The sequence below is a fragment of the Mixophyes fleayi genome, chromosome 2 (assembly GCF_038048845.1).
Source record: "Mixophyes fleayi isolate aMixFle1 chromosome 2, aMixFle1.hap1, whole genome shotgun sequence".
NCBI lineage: Eukaryota > Metazoa > Chordata > Amphibia > Anura > Limnodynastidae > Mixophyes > Mixophyes fleayi.
In genome coordinates, this window is record NC_134403.1 from 338280242 (window position 1) to 338306783 (window position 26542).

The window sequence follows — 26542 nt, forward strand, 5'->3', positions numbered from 1 at the left end:
AATGAAAGCATAGATGTGATGAGTTGATGATTTTAGTTAATGACCTGCAATGGGTTTACTTATTAACTGCCTGATACAGTGCAAATGGAGAAAAATAATCATGTTTAAAATCTTTGCTCATTTGTGCTGGCACCTCATAGGGCCCGGAGGTGAGAAGGGGGGCCCAGCAATGCCATTGTGACCCCACCTCCAAGGTGCTCCTTCACAAGGTGTCTGCTCTCAAAAGGCTAGAGAGGAGGCCTCTTGTGAATATCCATCGGCTCTATTGAAAGCAGAGAGGGAGTCAAGGAGGAGAGAATGTCATCACTGGGCCCCAAAGCAAAATTTGGGTAGGGGCACTGTTCCGCCCCTGGGGGAGTCTAAATGGTGAAGTAGACGTGATTTAAAATGTGGCACAATGACCAAGCAAAAAAAAGTAATGTTACTACTTGCGGGGTGTGAGATTAATTTGGTGATAGGCATAAAACTGGACTAATGCTGGGTACACACTACAGAAAATTTCTCCCGATGTGATATCGTTAATGATTTTACCAATGACTGAAATTCCCAATCAGCAGCTGATTCATGTGTACACACTATACACGTTTTACCATCAAATCTGTGCTCTTCATCTGTCATAACCATCTGCTGAACACTTTGTGACTCTGTAAACTCTGTAAAGATCTATGGACACTGCTGGTCATACACGCTGCAGAATTTGCACAGTTCATAGAGATTTTTAGTCCGTTTATGGAATCAAATCAAACAAAACGATGCGCTTTGTAACAATAAAACATAATGATCATGGGAGCGTACACATTAATGGGATATCGGACCTAACAGTCATTGATCATGTGATTGGCACCATAAATGGGTGAAAAACCTGTAGTGTGTACCCAGTCTTAAAGAGGTGAACTAATCTGCACTATAGTCAGTAACAAAACAATAAGGGGATTTTTATAAACTTTTATTTCTGTACTAATCCTTGTCTTCACATTAGAAGCCTCCTGTGGCGTCAATTATCTATAGCAGCAAACTGAGGATGAAAACTATTATTCATGTATTAAGTGTAGTGAATATGTATATTTTTCTATATACACATGCACACCATGTAAGCTGTATAGTAAACCATACTTGCCAACTCTACCGGAAAGTCCGGGAGACTCCCGAAATTTGGGTCAGTCTCCTGGGCTCCCGGGCGAGCTGGCATTTCTCCCGCATCCCAGGTTTCACCGAGAATCGCGTCATTTGACGCGATTCTCTGTGATTCACGCCATTTTGGAGGGCGGGAGGGGGTGGGGCGAGGCCAATCGCGTCATTTAGGCCCCGCCCCCGTGACCCCGCCCTCCAGTCACGCACCCTCTCCCGGAAACTTGTTTCCGGGAGTTGGCAAGTATGTAGTAAACAGGATGATTATTTCTGACAAATTAACCAGCTGACGTGTTCTCTAAATGTTGTTCAAAATAAACACGGTACAAAAAGAGTTAAATGTCCAAATGAAGTCTATGGAAATAAACCATTGCACTTTATTTCCCAAAATGCATAGTCAGGATTACACAGGACTACAACACACAGGCATGAGACCTATTAGCTGGAAAACTTGAGCCTTTTTTTCTAGATAAGGCTTTTTTTGGGGGGTGGGGTGAGGTGTTGTGCTTTTTGAATTAGAAATTGATGCTTAAAACACATTTAGATATGACCTGTCCCTCCACACACTGCCGCTGGCCTCCCAGCTGTTATTACATTGTTTAGCTGAGCTCCTCATAGTTACTGTAGGAAGAGACATATGACAGTCTACGTGTGTGACACAGAACTGCAGCAATATATTTTACTTTCCCCCTGTATTGTTTTGGAACTTCATGGATCATTTTTCAAATAAGAAATTATATATATATATATATATATATATATATATATATATATATATATATATATACACACATATATATATTTACAATTGGCATGAATATATTTTAAATAAACTGTATAGTATATCCCTTTATTTGGTGAGTAGTGATGTCATCTTATATTTGGAGAGTATTGTATATAAGAAATTCCCACCCCCCTCAAACTTGCTTTGTTTCAAATAGAAATTTGTGTAATATAAGGACTGTAGAGTCATAAGGATACTAGGCGGTAAATGTATTATACTGCGCTTTCTGCAACTCGCCAATATTCGGCAACTTTGACAGCCAAATTTAAAACGGTAATGTCATTAAGGGCAAAACTTGCCCTTAAAGACATTGCCGTTTTGAATTTGCCCTTCAAAGTCGCCGAATATCGGTGATTTGCAGAAAGCGCAGTATAATACATTTATCCCTAGAAATCTCGTCTGCCCCGTTCTCTCCTCCCCTCCCTCTTCATTGCCGTGCTCACTGGTGTGCATGGCACCCATTCACTGCTGCTCTGTCATGCAGATACCTCACAACTTTCCCACCGATCGGGACTGCGGGACCAAGCCCTCAAATCAGGACTGTCCCGCCTAAATCAGGGCGGATGAAAGGTATGCTTCACTAATCAGGTAAAACAACCTGATTGATACTTAGTGAGCATAATATTTTGTACCAGGTGGAAGGGGTCATATAGGTGGCCATGTGTATGCATATATACTACTTGCATATTTAATACAATACGTGTGCATGTTAAGCATGGAGCTTCAAATTACGAAAGTCATATCTGGAAAACTAAGTCTTGAGCACTCTAGATAACAGATTCCATAACCAGGCATTTGCTGCCTGAGACGGCACTTGTATACTGCGACCCACCACCACTCAATCGCTACCAGTCCCCACTGCAGGAGTGAGTGTGAGTGATTGAGTGAGAGCTGTAGGGACAGGGGAGGAGGAATACATCCTTGTCCTCTCCTGCTGTCAGTCATTACATTACAGTGATTGCAGGAAGGAGCACAGGAGACAGAGCAGTCTGTGACAGTGCTGGGAGTGTTGGGCACCAGGAGGTGAGGTGTATATATATATATATATATATATATATATATATATATATATATATATATAAATAAATATATATATATGTGTGTGTGTGTGCGATGCTTTTAAATGGAAACTACAAATCTGTAATTGAAAACTGGGCATGTGGTTCATTTAGACCCAACCCTAAAAAAATATTCTTCCATGGCTCCACTACATATATATGCTGTATACCACTGCTGCTCTGTTCTCTTCTAATTAAATGTGTATTAGCTATTAGCACTTTGTTGTTATACCTTTTACAGTGCTGTCCGTCTATAGATATTATATATTTTCTCAGATTGTGTGAGATTTTGTGGCTTTCCCAGATCTATGGGGCGCAGTGGCGGAACTACCATTGGTGCATCAGGTGTGTTGCACAGGGGCCCATGGAGATAATGGGGCCCGTTGCATGGGGAACTAGCGAGCCGTGGGCCCCACTTCCCTGTAGCGGGGCCCACAGTTCGCTAGTTCCAACTATGACAGGGCAGATATGAAATGAACAAGTGGTCGTGGCTTGGTGATGCCATTCATGTACATTGGCTGGGGCAGTGTGTATGATGATGGTAACTGTGTCATCAGCCAATGCCTACTCTGTACACTGAGGTAGGCGTGGATTAATGATACAATTGGCTTCATCACTACATGTCCCGCCCACCGCACAGTCACCCATGCAGAAGAGCTGCCTGCTCTCTCTGGAGTTTGGGAAGGGATTCTCCCAGACATTCCAGGATAGTAGGTGACTATGACTAGACCATGTACCATTTGGCATTGGATTAGGGAGTACAGTATTGAACTAGGGAGTACAGTATTGAACTAGGGAGTACAGAAAGAAGTTACCTGACATTGCTCAGAAGTGATCTTGAAATGACTGTTAATGACCTTGAAGAGAACTTACAGTGGATCTTTCAGAAGCAGCAATGCTATGTTATTATGAGAGACCCTGTATAAAGGCACTATATGCCACTATCAGAAAGGAAAATAATGTGGTTCTGACCAACGAAAGAGGGAGCTTTATGATAGCCATACAGAACCATGAAAAAACATGGAGTATTGAAACATTTATAATATAATCTATTTTCTATTCTATATTTACCATGTGCTTTTATATATTTTCTAGAAAACAAAGGACAGACAAGTCCTATCTGAGCTGCCCTCTCCTGGCTGCTTACGGCACTAGCAAAGCTCCCTTGCATCTTTTTATGGAAAGGTTCTAAGAGGCATAGATGAAGTAAAAACACTAGAAGACAAAGATTTTTTTTTTTTCGGTTCTAAACTGTAAAAGTACAAGAATATAGAGTATTGATTACATGGACAATTTAATCCTGGGCCTCAGGAAGTACACTTTGTTATTTACCTCAAATATTCATACACACAAGCTCACTACAACAAACCATTACTTAAATATGTAGCGATACCTAGTACTCCTAAATAATAATGTCAAATAAAAAAATCATTAGCAGCTTAAATTTTGGATTTGCACGGTGTTTCTGTTGCTATAGACAGAGGAGGCAAGCACTCTGTTGGCTGAGCCAATATTCCTATTAATCCACTAGGAACTAGTGACACCACCGAGGAATGAGGCATGAAGTGCCCAAAGTGCCTCGTGCCTCAGCGATGCAGCAGATTGTAATTGCAATCTCGTGAATATAGGTCCAGGTGACAAATTGGCTGCCTACGCTGTGGGAATTCACAGGTACAGTTTAAACTGTAGATCCAAAATTCACCTAAAATATTGTTTCTATATTTTTTAAAAAATTTGCACGTTATATTAGTAGTTAGAAGATTACAAAGAGAACTGCAGTAAGTTCGTTGGGCTGTTACCATTTAGTCTTGCTACATGAGCAGGAAGATAGTGTGGACCAAAACTGCTACCGAGTTCAAGGACAATTGGATGAAGTCGTCACACCATACTGCACACCCATGCAACGTCACCCATCAGATGCCAGAAGTCTTGCTGTGGGGCCCAGGATTCTACTTGTCAGTAACTTGAAGACATATCTATTTAAAGTTTTCAAAAACTTGTCTGGAAGTGTTGGGATCTCTCTCTCACCAGAAGAGTCCAATAGTCTAGAAAGCGAGAGACCAGTATGAGGAATAAGAATCTCTTCTGTTAAAGAAATACTGAGGCACAAAACAGTTGTTCCTACTACTTTCATACATGAAATCCCTTTTCTTGTAAATGCATCATCTGTAATCGTAAAGTCTGTATGCTGCTCACTATCCTTCTCTGGTGTCCAATGAGTGTAACTCCAACTCTTCTGATGTCACTAAACAGGAAAAAGGATGATTAGAACTGGTCATATATAAATTACATACAAAAATTGATTGATTGTGTATAGAACTAATTATGGTTCAAATATGGTCTCAGTGCACTGAGAATAGGGTTGGCATCAATATTAATGATCTCAATGCCGTGGCACCTCTGCCATCAGACACTAGTGCTCTCTGATAAAACACTATTATGTGAACGGCAGGGGTACACTGATGTCGGCTGCATTCTCGGTGTGGTGTACAAGCGGCCAGTGCGGTCTGAGTGCACCGCATGAACCGCACATTAAATCACTAATATCCGAGACCTTTTTTGCGTTGTTGAAACAGTGTTGATAGACTCTGAGAAACAGTTACGCTACAGAAATACTGAAAAACGTAAATGCTGTTTTTTAACCAATAGACAATAGAAAACTGAATAGAATAATGTTTGCAAATTATATCCCTTTTCATTTGAGGATCTGAATGGTAAGAATAACTAATGGTGACATATCCTTTAACAGTTGTATTGCTAACTCCCACCAGAGGTGTGTGACTAAGCAAATGTATGTAAGCAGTGTAAATATGTCACACGTATGTGAAGAAGTCCAGTGCTCAACACATGTCCTGTCTTCTTCCCAGCCAAGTATGTACTCTGCTACATGGGTATCAATAAACATGAGGTGTGGTGACTGACTGGTGGGTAAACCAGAGAGGAAACAAAAGCAAGATGGTATCTTGGCAACCATCAAGAACGGTACTCAGTCAGTAAAACAATAGTCATAAGATTATGCAATCCTCCTGACACTACAAATTTACACACAAGATCTAACACACTAATGGATTAGGGTTATGAACCCATAAGTGTCAGTCTATGACCTCCTTTGGTACTCTAGATGTAAGTGTAAGTAAACAATAGCAGCTCTCAGTAAAACTTTCAATTAAGAATAAGATATTTTCAAGGCTTTGCAACTCTGGATGAGGAACAAGGGGTAAATATAGAGGGATTTTAAATGATCCACAACATACACAGAAAAACACAAATAACATGTATTGGAAACCATTCATCAAAATAGAAAAGAGTGAATGATAGAGATTATAAAAATGTCTTTGAAACCAGTGCAGTTTCAATAAACAAAAGTGAAAAAACCTGTAAAAGGGCCAAGGTCTGCTACAGAGAGCTTGTACTTATGTACAGTAACTACCTTTATATAGCACCATGTTGTGCAACATATCTAAAATCTAAGGAATACATAATTTATTTCATAATACTGCAGGAGCTTCCTGTATTATTGCTGCTATATTCAAGGCCAGTGCTAGGTGTCACGTCCAGGTGAGCCTAGTTGGTCGCCTAGGGCACCAGGGTATAGGGGTGCCTAAAACATTGAATTAGTGACATACTGTAACTCATACAGTGTCTTTATTTCCACAGTGAAGCTAACCGCTACTGCTCCCCCATGTTGGTAATGGGCTGGGAGTGGGGCGCTGGGCTGTGACATCATAGCCCAGCGCCACATTCCTAAGAGGAGAACATACCCATTGCCCACCCCCACTACACACATTGTAAGACCTGGAGGGATTTCATAAAATGTTGATGCCCTTTTTTGGGGGGGGAGGGGTGGGGGGGTTCTAGCATTTAAGTTTTACAATTTAATGCCGTTTATATAATTTTGGGTAAATGCAGTAATTAAACTTATAGTTGCAAGTGCTCTATGTGTATTTTGCAATATATACAATTATTTCTAATAAATAGAGAACAGAACAAATAGAAGGAATGCATCCCTGCTCCAATGGTCTTGCAATCTACGTACAGAAGAAATACTAATCTCTAGTAAATTTAGTACCACAGTATTAGTATTTCTGAAATGTTTGTCTTTAGTTCTAAATTACTTACTCAATGCTCATTCTAGAAACTAAGTCCAACGTTGTGAACCCAGCCGCAATGAAATTATTAGCGTACTGACCCATCTTAATGGACTCTAGCCACTCAGTGACTGTGACAAAAAAATGATACTCGGGTACTTCCCCCGGAGATTCCGGCATACTGTAAGGAAGAGACACGTAAGGAAATTCAGTTTTCAGTGATCAAAAATAACATAAATTCACAGCATATTTTATTTATAAAACATTTATATATATGTTGCAGAGGTTAATATAATATTTGCAAATCACATATAATACCGTTATTCGGCCTCCCCACTGATATATGCAATGCTATAACTCAAATGTTAATTGGGACAGATTTGCCCATACGATGACGGGGGTTGTATAATATGTTATCATCTTACCACACTAACTGTGTCGCATGTTTATCCTGAGAATGTTTGGACTGATCAGCTGGCGCCAAATCTTCCACAATCGTGTAACCAAAATTGTCATAGATTGTTCTGCTGAGGTTAAGGGTCGGGATCTCCCCCGATATAAATCCTACACCGATACTGCTGCTATGAAGCGCCCTTCTAAGCTCTCTGTACTGTAAAATCCTCCCCTTCCTCTCACCCCCTCTACCATCACATGACATGCTGAGAGCTGTTAGACCCGTGGCTGTGTAACTGGCAGTCATATTTTGCAACCTCCAGAGAGATTTTGAAAAGGAGATAATTATTTGTAGGATGACAGCTAAGAAAAATGACAGATAAGATGCATGCTTAGAAGGTACTTAACTTACTATTTAAAGAATGAAAACAAAACCTTCTATGTGGGATTGTTCCTTTACGAAATCCAAGTTAATTTAGTCAAAATGCAATTGAGAAATGCTGTCTTTCCCTCGTGAAATGAGACATCATACTATGTACAAATACATTAGGGGTCAATACAGAGAACTTTCATGGGAACTTTTTACCCCAAGGACTATACACAAGACACGCGGTCACCCCTTAAGGTTAGAGGAGAGGAAATTTCACAACCAGCAAAGGAAGGGGTTCTTTACAGTAAGGGCAGTCAAGATATGGAATTCATTGCCAGGGAAGGTTGTAATGGCAGATTCAATAGATATGTTTAAGACAGGGTTAGACAAGTCTTTAGCGGAAAAGTATATCCAGGGATACGACCGTTAATTAAAATGAAGGATAGTAGTGGATATAGAGTAAAAATAGGACTGCAATATTGAGTCTGGGGGGACTTTTACAATTGAAACAGATTGGCGGTTGCTTACTCTGGATCAATTTCAAATATAGTGCAGGATCGCAGGAGATCCAAAATAGGTTGAACTTGATGGACTGGTGGCTTTTTGCAACCTCATCAACTATGTTACTATGTATCAATTTGTGTAGTCACAGAAAAGTAGAACCTGCCATCAACATTCTGCTGTTTGCAAATTTGTGTAGTACAATATAATGCAAAACAGAGAATAAAAAAATAACATTGAAATAAAATATATTTTAACGTTTTGGTCCATCGAAGGCCTTCATCAGAAGTCACCCATTACTCTGGATGATCCCCAGAAACTCACTTTTCTGAGCCATTTTCTTGTATACATCATTGTAATTACTTTATTTTGTTGCCAATTCTAGTGACATAACAGAACAATGGGAGCAATAGTATTGATGATATATTAACACACTGATCCCAACCAATAACCCAGTTGTGACAATTTATCAAGTGAAGTTTCGTGCTCCATTACCGAGAAATGTGCTCACCCTTTATAATGGACAGTAGTCATATGTAAAAGGATTGTGTCATCGGAACAGATAGCTGTAATTACCATGATTAAGAGATCTATCAGGATAACAGCATGCTGTAAATGAACTAAAAGCACAGGTGCATTGTAATACTCCGATGACAAGTTTAAGACCTAAATAAATAACACTGCCAGGGAACAGAGGGCACACTCAAGTCATCCTACATCGCAGCTCCTCTTAATCACGAGCTGGCTTTATGCATGTAGATAAATAGCAGCTATATTAGTCAAGGCATTTCTTTATTACGCACATTGACTTACTTTTCTGTTCATAGGTTAAAGTCATTTGAATTTAATGATCTTGATCTGTGATCTGTTTTCCATTGCCTTTTGCTTTGCTATGTTATTAGGTACTGCACCCCCTTCTTTATATATCGTCTTAATGAATGCGTGTCTTATCTCATCATTACTGTATTGGTTCAGAAAGACTATTTTTATTTTTTCTCCCTCAACTTACTACTTAACAAAAAACTGAAGATGGCCATACTGTGTTCCATGGCTGTCAGATATGGCCATATAAGTACATAGATGTGTATGACCAAATCGTATATATAGATGTGTATGGCCAACTCTGAAAGATCCTGATATTCGGTGCTCAAATGGAATGTTCGGAACTGGCAGAGCTACATTAGCGCAACTGGATGACGCCAAAACACATGGTCATCTTCCACCCGCATCTACCACTCCTCCACATCTGATTGGGATAGGCAGTCTTTTGGTGTCCATACACACAATGATTTGCAGCCAGTTAGGTATAAAAAAGCCAAAATGGTCATGCAAATCACACATGTGTGTGTATATATGTATATATATATATATATATGTATATATAAAATAATTATTCCCCCACATGCCCATGCTGCTATAGCCTCCAGTGCATTCTCCATTATTTTTATTGGAGACAAATAAGAAACTTAGAAAAGGTATAGAACATGAAACCATCACTATGCTGCCCCATGAACAGTGATGCCCTGTGGTACATGTAGGTAGTTGGCTATGTGGTAAGTACAGGCTGGCATTGGGCTTAGCTTACTGTTGTAAACTATGAACACGGTTCAAGTACAATCCTTTTATTCTATGAAACACTATATTCCTTACCCAAGAATATCTTCCACTAATATGTTAAGGGCGCTGGGGTTGCGGATGAGCTTGTCTAGGAAGCTCACGATATCTGAGAACTTGGGTCGGTGATTCCTTTCTTTCTGCCAGCAATGAAGCATCAACTGATGAAGAGAGACTGGACAGCCCATCGGTGCAGGGAGACGGTAACCTTCTTCTATAGACAGAATGACCTACAAAACATAGTCATACAAATAGTACTACATTACACATATGTTGTAATTAGGGTGTATATCTGCATATGTGATGAAGAGTGCAAAAAACAGTTAAGCTGAATTCTACAAGGCTTAAATGTATATTACTGGGACACTAGGAGTTAATTCAGCCCCTGAACTACTCTATTTACGCAGAACAAACTATTGTATAAAAACAGATGTGGGAATCATTAGCATTTGCAATGTTGAAACTATTTATATGTGGAGTTTTCATTCAGAGAGTTATGAAAAAACATCTTTAAGTTATGTGGGTTATATATAGGATAATGCATCCTCATCATCATCCGCTAATTCCGCAGCACTGTACAGAGAACTTACTCACATCAGTCCCTGCCCCAATGAAGCTTATAGTCTAAATTCCCTAACACACACACACAGACTAGGGTTAATTTTACAAGGACCCAATAAACCTACTCATATGTTTTTGGAGTGTGGGAGGAAACCGGAGCGCTCGGAGGAAACCCATTCAAACACAGGGAGAACATACAATCTCTACACAGATAGGGCCAGTTCAGGAATCAAACTCTTGACCCCAGCGTTGTGAGGCAGACGTGTTAACCACTGAGCCAACATGCTGCCCACGGTGGCTCAGTGGTTAGCACCTCTGCCTCACAGCGCTCAGTGGTTAGCTCTTCTGCCTCACAGCGCTCACTGGTTAGCTCTTCTGCCTCACAGCGCTCAGTGGTTAGTTCTTCTGCTTTAATGCACTGCCTACTGTAATTTATATGGATACTAGGAAACAAGGAAGCATTCTATGATCATATAAAAACACATAATGTTTGATGGTGCTGCAGTCTTGGGGCTATATGTGCTGATCACTGCCTGTGAAAATACCGGGTTTAATGTAACCCTCTGTGCCGCACAGCTGGCTTACCCGGTACCTATCCAAGGTTCAAAACCACCCAGGCAAATATCCGACAGAAAATAAATAAGTTTATTTAACAAAATGGTGGCACCAAACAGCAATAAATATGTTAGATAATACCCTGCAATAAATAACACTACAGTCTGGCACAGACAACATACAGGGTATAAAGAAAACACCTCATCAGTATTCTAGCCACTCTCAGGGACCGCTGTCTATCCAGCTTCTCCCCTCTCTCCTTTGAGGCTACCAGTAAGGCAGTGGTCCTGAGTCACTGTCACTCTGCTTTTGGCAGACACACAGCTCCCCAAGACCTGGAGAGGTAGATTAGGGCATAGGCAGTACTCTAGGGACAGATTGTCCCTTTCTTGTCAGGGGCAGAGATCTAGATCTCAACGCCAGCCTGACTTCAGCTATCACTGGGTAGTGAATGCCTCATTGGACTCAGACTTTCCTCCTGGCAGCAAAAAAGAGTGGATGGTCCAGTGCAGGCCTCTAGTATGGGGTCCTGGGTCCCCAGATTTGGAGCTGGAGTGCGATGCTTTAAAGCTTGTGGGGCTGCTGAATCTTGCTGTGCTGGGGCCCTCTCAGACACCCACTCAGTCAACATCTCCTCATCTGTCAATTCCTCATTGGTAAAGGTGTAGGAATAGTTTTCTCAGGGCCCCATTGTAGTGACCTTTGATATGACAATTCCTTTACCCTCTCCCATTAATTCTGTCATACAGTCTGTAATCATGATTTCTGATGGTAGCTTTTTTCCATCCAAGTCACCAAATGGGAGGATTTCTCCTAATCCTTTCTGAGTAGTCAAAGGTACAACATCCTCACCAAGCAGCTCTTCTTCAGCCCACCACAAGATAGTAGTTTGGGTAGCTGTGTATAATCCACTGGAATGGATCTTGAATTTGGGCACTCCTCATCCCAATAATCCAAAATGTGCTGCATTGTGGTGGGGTGGTGCAACACATCCATATCCCCATCCAACAGACACTGCCACAGTCCTTCATCCCAGAAATCCCTTCCCCTGTGTGCACTGGACTGCTTCATCCCTTCCTTTGGGAACTTTTTCAACACTGGGCTGTGATCTGCTCTCTTCTTCCCAGAGCTCACACTCATTTTACTTCAAGAGATCACCTCACTGTGATTTCCCCTCCTTGAGACATGGTTCCATCTTCTGCTCTCCACTGGCGGGGTGCGCCTCCCCTTATCAAATCAGCACTTAGGCGGCATTCTTCCCTCGCCTAAAGCCCACAACGCTTTTCGTGACACTTCCTACCTTAAAGCTTTTAGGAGTAAGTTCAGGATAATGTGGTGACTGGTTTCTAGTGCTAACTGCTTAGCAGAGCCCTGGAATGTATCACGATACAGTTCCCTTGCAGCTCTACCCAGAGAGGACCTGGGACTAAGTAACCCCATTGCTTGCCACCAAAAATGTGAAGATACCAGGTTCTCTGGCCCAATTGTACCCACTTCACTCTGGCTGGCCACGCACGGGTGCCTTCCTAGGCCAGGGAAGCCTACCCAGTACCTTCTAAGGTTCTTATTAGTCACTCAGGCAAATGCAATTAGAAAAGTACAACAGTACATTTATTTTAACAAAAACAATCACTAGATTATTATGTACACACAGTAAATAAATACATTTACCACATTATCTGTCTTTTACCCCACTAGCTTAAGGAGCTACAGTCACCTGAATGTCCTGACTTAAAGACCCATGGAGTGCTTCTCTTAGTTGCAGCTGTAGTCCATTGGTAGCAAACAACAACTCAAAACCTGCTACACTGCACTTCCATGAATCAATTCTCAGAATGAATAACCCCCCCCCAGAGTGGCTCCTTATATCTAGGGTCACTTTTTCACAGTGCTTTCTCCTCCCTGGGCAAACCCCTGGGCCTCTCCTTGTTAAACATTGGTGAGTGCGGTTCTAGGGGAGTTGGAGAGGGGAATGGAGATGAGCTGTACTTCCACGGAAATTCCCCTGCTAGATGGCATGTCTAGACTAGTCTTGTGAGAACACTGGACTCTAATTAGCCTTCACCCTCACTAGTATCTTGCAACCTGATCCCTACCCATAACCCAATCTCACTGCCACATCATCAATATACAATATACATATTTACAATGTGCCCTTATCAACATGTAATTAAACACTGCAGTTGGGCTGGGGAACAAAAGCAAGGACTATAAAAAGTACATGCTATAATCCACTTTTTGTGAGAAATGAGGGACAGGCTGGTTAGGGTGATATTAATACCTCATTTCACCACACTGCCCAATTTAAATAGGACATTTTATTCATTGGCCAATGATTGCAATACAGTGCCTTCACTGGTCCTGAAAGCTAACGGCCCATGAGGAAACAGGCTGGGCGCCAGAGCCAAAGTCCTTACTGCAGACCGTCAGAGTCCTTACTGCAGACCCCTGAAGCAAGAAAGGAACTTTGGAACCCTAACTGCACAAAATATAGACTTTACACTGTTTCATACTCACTCAGCTAGGAGATGACGGTGACTCACAAATATAACATACATACAAACATAAATATATAAATAAATAAAATATTTCAATTTTTTTTCAAACAGCATTTACATATGTTTAATAAAGTGCACCTGACAGGGAGAGTGGATCAGAGAAGTAGCCCAGTCCTGATTGTCAAAATGAAGGAACTTAACCATGTAAGAGGGAAAAGCCCCCACTATGGACGTGGTCATTAACATTTTACATAGTAATAATTATTTTTTTTAAACAATTAACAAAATGCATTATGTTAATGATAGTATTGACGTTATGTAACTCATGAAATTCTATCCATACCAAATGGAGAGAATAAAAAGTCTTGACAGCGGAACAGAACTTGTTACCTGCCCGGTTATTACAAATCCTGGAAATCAGGGCTATTACCAGGTTCTAAAGAAGCCGCTGTTGGGAATTTTACTATAATTGTATTCATGGTATAATATCAGTGTTGTACATAGAGGTGAGATGATTAACCACCAGGTGCTAGAAGTGATAGAAGAGTGATTTATAGAAAGCTACAAAAGTTATTTTCTTTCCACCTTATTAAGTATAATACCACAACATCTACGTGTTACAATGGCGCAGAGTAGTGAAACTCAAATGGCCCCTGGGTTCATTTACCAAGTAATTCCATTATCTCCTCATAACTACTCCTCACGCTGTGCCACACTCTCTGGAGGCATTTATTGTAGATTTAACTGCAAAAAAAGCTTTTGATGAATAAATTGAGTAGAAATTGTTACACTTTGGTTTTTTTTTTCCATCAGTCTGAACAATGCAGTGACATTCCCTTTGGATCAGCTCTTCGTCTTGGGAAACATCGCACTTACCAGCCGCTTGCCATGCTCTTTGTTCAATTTTTTCCAAGCAATTATGTCAGTATTGTTTGAAATCCATTAGCTGTTCTTTTTTCCCCGTACAGAAAATCGGTAAGTTTTATAGTGCACGTTAATTTATACGTTCCCTGTCAGTCTGAAAAGTAGGATTTTAGAATTATTCTATACGATAGATGAAATTTGCTAGAACTTTTTGCTTTCTGTTGATAGAAATCATTTCAAATGTTTGTTACACATAATATACCTGGAAGTCAAGTTTTCTACTTTGTTTCTTAAAACTTATTTTTTTCTGAATGGGAACAACTGCCATTTCCAACAACAATGCATTTCAGGGCTCATAATAAAATTTGGGTAGGGGCCCAACGATTGGACTCTAGCCTCCTGGGCCTTGTGCTCCACTCTCAAAATAACACTAAATTACACCCAACATGCATCCAACTCACTGTTTTGCATGTAACACACAAATACTAGGCAGCTTTCACTTGACAATGCAATTTAGAGTTGACCTAGGACTCTACATCTGTCTGAACATTTATTTATTTTTAACTGAAAAAAAATTATTAGGATTTTGTAGGACTTTTAAAACGGGGTACTGGAGAAAAAAAAGGGGAAGAGAAAGACATTATAATAGAGGGAGGGAAGGAAGGAGGGAACATAGTGTGTATGGAAAACAGCAATAGGTCATCAATTAAACAAGTAGTAATATCTCTGAAATGCTTTAGTACAGTTATAACAAAGTAATTACTTGTGTACTCTGCACACCTTCGCAAACAACTGGACATAAAATTGAAACATTCCTGGCTGAATAACACCTAGGAACCCAAGGAGCCGGCATTAGTTATCTGTTGAGAGGCTCGTGGCGGAGCTCCCGCTCCATGAGTTACATAGATATGCCAACTGCGCTATTTCACCAGTCTCCGTTTCGAAACTAAAATTCACTTTTGATATAATGTTTGGCAGTGTTGGTGGTACAGGTTGCTTCCATGCCTGGGCTATGGCGGCCCTAGTTGCTAGGAGAACATGGCCCATCACGTATCTTGTGAGATTGAGGGAGGGTAGAGGTGCAGTAGGGCCAGCTCTGGGAAGGGATGGCTCAGGCATCGAAAGATAGTTCCAAGTAAGCTAAACACCTCATTTCACGGGTTGGGTAAGCTTTACCTATTACCAGTATTCCGACACGGAGAAGCCCTACAAAGAAAATCCAAAATTATGAAGAACCGATTGGAAAACGAAACAGATTTACCTTCAACCCGACGCTGGACATTTCCGATGAAATCCCCATGCTGACAGCAAGTGATTCCGATTGAAGCGGCAATGTCGGGTTAAGTGTTTAAACACGTAACCTTAGGGGTCCCCACATCGCCGCTTTAAATTTCTATTGACAGACGTTGCGATGACGTCAGCCTGCAGTGCCGAACACTTGTTCAATCGGGATCACTTGCTGTCAGCGTGGTGCTCCCATCGGAGATGTCCAGCGCCGGGTTGAAGGTAAGTCCGTTTATTTTCCAATCGTTTTTTTATAATTTTGGATTTTCTTTGTAGGGCTTCTCCATGTTGAAATAGTGGTAATCGTAAAAACGATTACCACTGCACTCCACAAGAGCTGTAGAACTGGACATGACCAAACACTGTCTGAACATGTTTAATTTGATCCCCTTCTTCCCGCAGCACCACATGGTTTTGCCAAGATGCTAAATTGCACTTTCCAGATGGATTTACTCCTAACTGCAAATAAGGCTCTCTATGTGCAGACTGTACTAAAACCCAAACCAGCTCAACTGGACATGCTGGATGAGAGATGTCCTGCAGCTGCCCCTGTAAATGTGCCTTATCCATGTCTTAAATCCCTAATTATATATAGTTTTCTCTCGCGTTTCGCCTTTGATCCACCCAGCTCCTGCCATCAGGACATGCACAAGTTTCCACCACTGCAGTCACCCCCAGTTTCACCGGATAACTCCATGCGCTTTACATAAATGTGGGTGCAAAAAACAGATACGTGATCTGACATAATGGTCCTGCAGGTCTGCAGGTTTTCACTTTCAGAAATGCCCAGAGATGTTTCTCCCATGAGACGAGGTGAGAGCTGTTTCAGGTGTCACAATGCTACTGATAGTGGAGAATAGCTGTCCATTACTGCATATATTAGGGTGTACTTAGACTTAGAGAGTGATGTGCTGAGTAAAACAAGGTTACTGCCATGTCCTAGAGAGGCTTCGTTATATGGAGTCGTTATGATGAGTGTGAGCTGCTCCTTTGAGGCCAAATTAAAAATCATTGATAGGCAGAAGTGGATTAGTCTTCCCAGTGGCTACATTAGATGCGATACAGAAGAACGCCAGTATATCAGGTGAATATATTACATCAAACTGTATCCAACTAAATGTAGATCCATAGAATAAATAAAACTCAGAGTGTGGTATAAAAAGAGCTCAACAAGTGGAATTTCAGGAAACTATGTACAATTCGATTAGCATATTGTCCAGATGTGCTGGATTCTTCTGAAAATCTTAATTGCTCAAACACTGTCTTTAATTGATGTCATCTGCAGAATCTCCTCCTAAGATTTAAACTCTCCAGAATCAGAATGACAGGAGACTGCTGCTAGAGTCTCGTGGCTAATTACTGAAAACACCCTAATCCAGAAAGTGCCAAGTATTCTGGATAATAGATCCCATGACCCTGTACTTTTGTTACAGTAACATTTTATAAAAATCTTGCAAAAAATATCCATTTGTTGCACAGAGGTTAAAAAAATGGAAAGTGAGATTTATTTATAAAACAAACCTATGGCATATACTGAAACTGTGTGTGAAATTGGTTAGTGTGTAATAAGGTGTAAGTGTAGTGTATGGTATAGTATATGGTATAAGATATTTTATTACACTAACATTTTCTAAAATGCCCCCTGTTATATTAATTCAGCCCATTTCCAGGAACATATAGAGATAGGCAACATGTTGCTCTCCAGCTGTGGTGAAACTACATGTACCAGCATCAGGGGCGGATCCAGAAGTTAATTGTACCGGGGGCGATTTAGCCCCGCCCCCTTTTTGACACCTAAGGCTGCTGACAGCTGCACACTATGTGCAGATCCGTTCAACAGAGAGAGTTAGGGAGAGAGTCCTGCCTGGCTGTGTCAATCAGAGCAGTTGGGCAGGACTCTCTCCCTAACTCTCTCTGCTGAACGGATCTGCACATAGTGTGCAGCCGCCGGCAGCAAGCCCCTGCTAGGGGGGGCGATCGCCCCGATCGCCTCCCCCCTGGATCCGCCACTGACCAGCATGACAAAGGCTGTATATCATCATCATCACCATTTATTTATATAGCGCCACTGATTCCGTAGCGCTGTACAGAGAACTCACTCACATCAGTCCCTGCCCCATTGGAGCTTACATTCTAAATTCCTAACATACACAGAGAGAAAGAGAGACAGAGACTATGGTCAATTTTTGATAGCAGCCAATTAACCTACTAGTATGTTTTTGGAGTGTGGGAGGAAACCGTAGCACCCGGAGGAAACCCACGCAAAGACGGGGAGAACATACAAACTCCACACAGATAAGACCATGGTCTGGAATTGAACTCATGACCCCAGTGCTGTGGGGCAGAAGTGCTAACCATACTGCCCACATGTATATGTAAATTTAGAAGGAAAAATTGCACTTCAATCATTGGTGGTAGTGGGGGCAGTATCTGCTTGGCCTGGTTTTCCTCCTGTTAGGCACTCTATTCATTCATTAGTAGTTGTAGGGTGCCTAGGTGGGATGGCACCTGCTCGCCTGTTATGCCAGGTAGGTGCCATCTTGTTGGGTACCAATGTCCTAGGACCTATATATGTATTATTGTGGGATCTGAGCACACTGTTACTGAATCTTCTTTATGCCACCCTGAGTGTGGCAAACACATTCCAGTGAGAACAGTTAGTGTGTAATGAATTGAATACACTTTTTACGTGCTGTACATAAGACCATTTCACAGCTCCCATAAACAGCTATGTGGATGGCTGCTGCAAACAGTAGTTAAAGGTTCAGTACAGATATCTCCAATATCTGTGGCAATACCATTGATATATATAGCTGCAATACTTAAAAATGCTATAATCCGGCATAAACTGATATTTTCACAGGACTTAAGGCCAGGAAGGGTTTGATAAATGGGCCCCTATAATTCTCTATGGCAAAAGCAAAAAGTCAGATAATTAAAAAGGGGGAATGTGAAAACTTTATATTTTTATCCCAGGAGATAAACAGGAGAATTAAATAGGCCCATTGGAGGGTAATAAATATAAATAAATAAAACAGAGCTACTTACATCTTGATTAGACATCTCCCAATATGGCCTCTCTCCATAAGACATCACTTCCCACATCACAATCCCATAGCTCCAGGCATCGCTTGCAGAAGAGAACTTTCGATAGGCTATCGCTTCTGGAGCTGTCCACCTGATGGGGATTTTTCCACCCTAAAAGCAGAAAATATTTTAAATTGTATTAATTTACATTAAGAAATTGACCAAATATGAATTCAGTGTACACAGTATAGTTATGTGGAGTTAGGTTTCAGCAGTTCCATAATGCTGACAACAAGTGATGAGAGGAGTTGAAGGGGCTCTGAGTGTTAATTACTAACATTTCATTTAGGTGCAATCTTATAATAAATCACAGCAACCAATCAGACACTTGCTTTCATTATCAAACATGTGCTAGACAGATAGAAGCTCATTTCTGATTGGTTGCCATGGGTTCAGTAGAAATTGTGAATTTAAATACAATGTTAGTAAATGAGCACTACTGTCCAACTTACACTACACAGATTAAAGCTATTTGCTTGGTTGCTATGGTAGCAGGCAAATAGAAATGATTGGATTTGTGGGTCGGAACAGACCATTCCACAGAAATGTGGAGCTCTGGCCATACAATCTTCACGTTATGCGCATTGTACATTGCACATGATGCATTTCAATGAATGTATAGTATGAGAGAGCTGTAATGACAGGCTGTCAGTTCATTATGCTGTGTGTTTGGGGTAAGACTGGGACCAAATTTCACCACCAAAAAGTGCAAACTTTTGAGGCTAAATGCAAAGTGAGGAGAAATCTCTGCAGAACAATTTGGAAAGGTCACTCCTCTATAGGGTTCACACACCCACAAAGACTGGGATTGTTTTACAGTAATACGGGAGTCTGTCTCTGGAGCTGATTAGCAGTGCTTCAAATAGAAACTTGTATATAAAAGTATAGTTTTCACTGATCTGGTAGTTTATGTGACTAAAACACTGGCCATTGTTTCTCCCTGACTTTAGCACAACAGATACAGAGACACATGGGACAGAAATACTCCTGTGCTGGACCCCTGTATCTGTCCAGCATTGTGCCAGATCTCTTACTGTGGCTTTGGGGACAACCCTGGCATCCACAGTAAGACCCAGCATTCGTCAGTGAGGTCAGTCTGAGAGCGAATCAGAATGAAGGCGCTCCATCATCATCACCAACATTTATTTATATAGCATATTCCGTAATGTTTTACTTCACTCGGACTCGCTTCCAGACTGTACCTGTACTGCTGTGGAGTTTAGTCTCGTGAGAAAGAGACCATCGGCTCTATTTATCAATGTATATGCCATTATTTATCAATGAAATCTCACAGAGGCAGCTGTGGGCAAGATCTAGCAAATCTTACCGCCGGCTATGAACACTTGATGTATAGGGACTGGTGTACTAATATGGTTATGCGTTGCTACAAGAAGGGAGATGGGAGAACGTGTTTCTACAGGCAAAGTGGGGAAATTGTGTTACTACAAAGGTGACGGGGGGAGTGTTTGTGTTACTGCCGGGGTTGCCAACTCTGAAATGAAAAACAAGCATCCGATAAGTGAAAAACAAGCACAACCAATCCTAAAAAGAGCCCAAAAAAGCCAAAAATTATTTATTTTTTATTTATGATACAAATATCAAGATAATATTAATAGTAATGGGATCAGCAGCAGTTTCTGCAGTTACAGTAACTAATGATGAAGATTCAGGAGTTATAGCTGCACTTTAGGGGGTTGTTTTCTCTGTACACTACAACATATCCCCAGCGTTACACTATAATTACACACATCATGTTCTGTCTGGTTGCATATATACTCTCCATATCTACTGCATACAACACGCTGAAGTTTACCTACCAACACCTGACATCACGCCCACGTAAGGGACCAGCAGCGTCCTTACACTCACTAAAGCGTTATTATAGACACGGCAATAAAGTTTGTTGAAAAAAAAAAAAGGTGAAGCCCAAAAACCCGCAAACCGCGACCACCAGAAAAACCCTGCAAACCGCGACCACCAAAAAAAACCGCAACTCTGGGAAAAAACAAGCCCAATTCCTCTTGTTATAAGCGTAATTGGCAACTATGGTTACTGCAGATGTGAAGGAGGCAGAATGTGTTACAAAGGAGGGGCATCACTTTACTACATGGGGATGGTCACGCCCCCTTTGGTGACAAGCTGCCCCATGGGAACGTTTTAATGAGATATATCGTGTAACTGAGATATAGTATAACTCTAGTAAATTCTATGTATTTTGAATTATGTTATATTGCTGCCCTCGGACCAAAGTGAGAAAACATGTGGTTTACCTAGAAAAGGATAGGGTCAAAACATGACCAATGCTTTGGGGTGAGAAACTATTTTCTAGAGCAGAAGTAGGCAATCCAGAGACTAGCAAGGCATGCTGGGACTTCTAATTCCACAGCAGCTGGAGAGCCACAGCTTCCTCTCCTATCATCCATCACAGTTGCCATGCTAATTCTACGCACAGATCATTTCCCTCAGCTTTTTATTCTGCTTCACACTGACTAGAAAACATGTCCAAAATATGCTAAGTGCTTGCTTGCCTGTTAGAAATATTCCTAAATGATCTGAGTACTGAAGAGGATTCATCAAACCTGTCATTTCCCTAATCCGGAAAACCTTTACCGGTAACAAGGTTTTTTTTTTCTGAGCGGGTCGATGCCGCATTTCTGCCCAGACTATAAAACTATAATGAGCTGAGAGAAAAATGCTAATTTGATTCCTGAGCAATATGCAGTATTAACTGAACTATTGAAACGTTTATGAATTGGGCTTCTTAGTGCCTTCTGACTCATGACAATGCTGAATTAGCTCTGAATGTAATTAAATGACAAATTCCAGTGGGCTGTCAAGGATCTCCGCTAATGAGGATACAAGTGTCACATGAACTGAGTAATGTGTAGCAAGATTTCCAGAGGACAGCCGCTGAACAGGGCTCTACGGGAACGTCACAGACCAGGTACTGCACAAACCTGTAGCGTTTAAAGGGAGATGGGTAAAAATAAAAAATTGCTAAAAGACTGAAAATTCCACCAAGTAAGGTCGAAATCTCCGTCTCTCCTCACAGCACATTCTCGTCTCATTATCCTTTTGCTATGATCAATTATGTGGAATAATGTTGTGGTAGACGCTTGACAAGAAAAGTACATCGCACTGTTTAAAATATTAATAGCCTATAATTTATTTTTTGAAACAGTGTTTTAATTTCTCTCTGTTGGTTACTGCAAAACAGTTGTCATTTTCTAGGTGAAGACAAGTCCAGCCTATTAATAGATTAATGAACCCTTTTAGGAGGCAGATAGATGTACAAGTGATATTGTATGTAATAAGGAGGAGCGTGCATTTGGGTTTCCAACCTCCTGAAGCCAAAGCCTAGTAAAAATTACACCCCACTATCCCACCGCAAAAATGAAATAAACATTTTTTATGTTTAGGAATCAGGGGCCTGATTTATTAAGGATCTTAACTTGAGAAACTTCTTATTTCAGTCTCCTGGACAAAACCATGTTACAATGCAAGGGGTGTAAACTAGTTTTCTGTTTTGCACATAAGTTAAATACTGCCTGTTTTTTCATGTAGCACACAAATATCAACTTTAAATTTCAGTGTACAAATAAGCTATCAAGTATCTGTGTGCTACATGAAAAAACAGTCAGTATTTAACTTATGTGCAAAACAGAATACTAATTTGCACCCTTTGCATTGTAAGATGGTTTTGTCCAGGAGACTGAAATAAGAAGTTTCTCAAGTTAAGATCCTTAGTGAATCAGGCCCCAGGGCACCAACGGTCCGATGCCCAGGACCCCTTTATACATTTCCCTCTCTGCATCAACTGCAGGATTCAGAACCTTACACACAAAGAGGAAAGGACTGATTTGCAGATATATGTAAGCTCAGTACAAGGTGCACAGGGTGAGGTGACCCTTATGTATTGCTGTTAGTTTTGATCTCTATTTCATATCGATCCAGTTAGAGGGGAAAGATGCAGATATGATGCATGTAAGTATTCAGGGAACGCTTGCTGTCTGTGGAGCAGTATAGTATTTATAAATGGCACTGACAGCGCTCCCTATAAGCTAAAATGTGTAATGTGTGTTTGCCTTTGGGATCTTATTTGTCCATAGGAGGATCCACTACATCACCGGATCCCATAGCAAAATTCTGGGGGGGGGGGGGGGGTGGGGTGGTGGCAATGTGGTCCGACCCCCCCCCCCGTAACCCACTCTTTGCTCTTCTAAGGCCTGAATGAAGCTCCATTTGTTCTCCACTTCACAGGCTCCTAGATGGCAGTGGGTGCAGACAATAGCAGAACGATCGCTGTTGATGGGTTTGAGGCCGCTATGGGTCCCTGCTCACCCTATCACCCCATAGCCATTGCAAACCCTTCACCACTGGGAGGACCTGGCTGGACATAGGCAGATATGCAAAAGATTCTCGATAATGCATCAAATTTTACACACAAATACAATAAATGATAATGGGATATTATCAGCTGCAAGAGTTAGAGATTGCTCATATTTGAAGTCAGTCCTGTAAGTCTGCAGAACGTTTGAGCAATGCAGAATAGTTATATGTCCTGAACAGGCCCGGCGCTCCCATTAGGCAAGGTTAGGCAGTTGCCTAGGGCGCCGGGCTCTGGAGGGTGCCACAGAAATAAAATTACTTTAAAACTGTGCGGCGACCGCTAACCATACCTTCCACAGCCGCCGCACAGCTTCAGATAAATCCACGGGGAGGGGGAAGGGGCTATGGATCACCACCGTCGCCCTCCCCTCCACCAGCTGATGGGATGCTCCGTCTCCTCCCCTCCACTCACTGACTGTAGGGCGTGACATCATCATCACGGCCCGACAGTGTCAGTGAGTGGAGGGGAGGAGACGGAGCAGAGAGGAGCAGCTTTATAGAGGCAAGCTAAGGTAAGGAAAGATGGGGGGGTGGCGTGGATTTTGAAAGTTTGCCTGTGAGGGGGGGGGGGGGGGGGGGCGGATTTTGAAAGTGTGCCTAGGGCGCCAAGGACCCTAGCACCGGCCCTGGTCCTGAATAGTGGCAGTAATTGGTATTCTGCTGCTACTTTTACTAAGACACCTTTTGCATAGTCCAGGCAGCAGAGTAAGAGCATTATTATAGGCACATAAACAAACACAAGGGAAAAACTAAAGATTTCAAATAATGACACTTGGAATATAGGCAGCCCTGATGCTTCATTGCTGTAGTGCTTTTGTGTAATACATGATTGGAGGTCAAACAAGCAGTGTTTTAGGAGAAAAAGGAACAAGTTCTAATTATGTGGGTAATTAACACCTTGAATAACTTTTGATTTTCTAGGAGAGGTCTCCTCCAGAAATGTCAATTTCACCCCTAAAACACACAAATATTGTGCAGTGCTTCTGCTCAGAAAATGAAAATGGGGACATTTATATGCAGTGTTGTAAAATAGCTACAATTGTGCATACAAATATATTACACTGCCACATAATTAGCATTGTTATTGACCCTAGTGCATCAATAAACATCTATTTGCATTATTTACTCTACCTTGTCCTTAACATGGCAACCTACTTCAGCGGAAATCAGGAGAGCATAGTGAATGCATTAAGATAGGTATAAAAACTCCCATTATTTCATTTATATATTTCAGCTCATTAATACATATTCCTCCATGTATTATTTCAAATAGTAGTTTTACTTGCTCTTTAATATGTATGTGCTCTCTGAATAACTGTACTAGATGTTAATGTAATTCATAATTATAACCATCAAACTATTTTATTTAGGAACATTGCATATATAGAAGACAATGAACAAGGATAGCCACGGTAATTGGATTTCTGTTATTAGTAAAGATCACTGACATTCCATATGAGATAAGATGAACCCCACTGTCTTTATCCATTTATCATACAATATGGTGACATTAGGTCCCATCGCCGTACACTTTATAAAAGTACAATGTGTTCTGTTATAGAGCATATTTCAGTAATTACTAGATAATATGTTGTACATGAAGACAATATTGCACACTCAGTGCAATCAACTTGAAATTATCATCAAACCTGCTATGCCAGTTCAATTTTTGTTTACTAAAGTGGACCTGTCATGCAGTTTTAGATAATCTAACATCAATAGTACGGTCTATAGTATAACATAATTAGCACACATCATACTTGATAGAATAAGCTAAAAAATCTGTACCTCTCCTCCTTTGCTAAGTACTTCCTCCTACAATAATACCGTTAGCAGCAGTTAGTAGATGACAAGTACTTTATAACCCCTTCAAGACCTGTTTGTGTGTTGTTTTAGTCAATAATTAACAGCAAATGTTATATTGTTTTTTGGGATATACTATTAAGCTATTTTGTAAGATATTGAAATATATAGCCTTCAATTTTACATCCACTAATTAGGATAATCCAGACAAAGTTTGCAAGAAATATAATTTTCCCCAATTTATTCTGTGGTTACTATGACATTCAGAGCAGTCCCAGAAACTGCCTTGAAATGTATTTATATAGGTCTCTGTAAACTTTTAATCAAGGTCTTAGGGAGTTATAGGGAATGAAACAGAATATGTTTTATCTTATTTTGTTTTTGTTTTAAAAATTTTGGTTTTGTGTTTTGCGCTGCTATATTTAAAATTCAAAATGTCGCTTTTTTTTTTTTTATATAACATTTGGGAGTCTACAGGGACACCAATAGGTCTCCCCTGTCTTTATTATGAAAACACTACATGGCCAAACTTATGTGACCACACCTTATATTTGCTAAACTGCGGGTTTGAAAAAGTGGAGATGTTGCCTATAGCAACCAATCAGATTCTGTCATTTTGTAGAAAGCACTAAATAAATGACAGCTAAAATATGATTGGTTGCTATAGGCAACATCTTCACTTTTTCAAACCCTCAGCTTAATAAATATACCCCTGGACCTAAGTTATGGGGAAATATATTAAAATAGTAATAATAATCAAATTATGCTGTTTAATCAGCCTCTACCACCTCCTAGAGGTGCACTGAAATCTAAGAAATCTATGTTATTCCTTATTAGTTATAATATTGTGGTTTCACATGATATATTAAATATGTATATTATTAACTAAATAACTACCTATGGATCATTCATTTATTCAGATATAGATTTTATTATCTGAGCTTAATCAATGGCTGAAGTGGAAATTTAGAAGTGGTGGTATAGAAATTGTAAGTGAATGGAATTTGATAGTTACAATGAAGGCAGTAGGAGAAGTGGCGGTATACCACCGTATACCAATCTACTACTAGCACTGAGTTTAATGATGACAATTATATTCAGGCATCCAGAATGACTGTTTTAATTAAATGGTATTCCAAGATTGTCTCCATTCCTTGGAAATTATTGTGGAACTGGTGAGTCTATTAACACTGACCTCGGCTTGTAATTTATTCACATTAATGTGAGGAGCACGACTTGCTTTTGTTAACACCTTATGGAGGTAATTGTATATGGCATGCTATTGGCATCCCTGCCTTGCACTATTGTAGAAACATGATCCTTCTCCTATGTACCCCGATTCTGGGCTTGTGACGCCATGAGGGACGTCTCACCCAACATACATTTTGCGTAGAAGCTTAATCATTGGGTTAAGAAATAAATGAATAAGCATATTGGTGGGATGTCATGTGAGACGTCCCTGCCCAAATCAGGACAGCTTGGAGGTTTGAGTTTGTTCATATCGAGCCTATAATATTAATGATATTCTCTGAAATAAACATTTTATATATTTATATATACATTTG

At 40.6% G+C, this 26542-nt stretch overlaps 1 protein-coding gene across 3 annotated transcripts in view; it reads right to left on the bottom strand.

Moving 5' to 3' along the window:
- Window positions 1-3741: 3741 nt before the first annotated feature.
- The window catches only part of LOC142139435 (ephrin type-A receptor 6), a 630331-nt gene continuing 607530 nt past the window's right edge, over window positions 3742-26542 (bottom strand). For all 3 annotated transcript variants that reach the window (XM_075197036.1, XM_075197034.1, XM_075197035.1), the window contains 5 exons: window positions 18747-18896; window positions 9973-10166; window positions 7090-7239; window positions 5107-5215; window positions 3742-5015 (listed from right to left, as the gene is read on the bottom strand). In XM_075197036.1, the coding sequence (XP_075053137.1) occupies window positions 4995-5015; window positions 5107-5215; window positions 7090-7239; window positions 9973-10166; window positions 18747-18896 (624 nt within the window). In that variant the 3' untranslated portion in view covers window positions 3742-4994. The remainder of the gene's footprint in view (window positions 5016-5106; window positions 5216-7089; window positions 7240-9972; window positions 10167-18746; window positions 18897-26542) is intronic.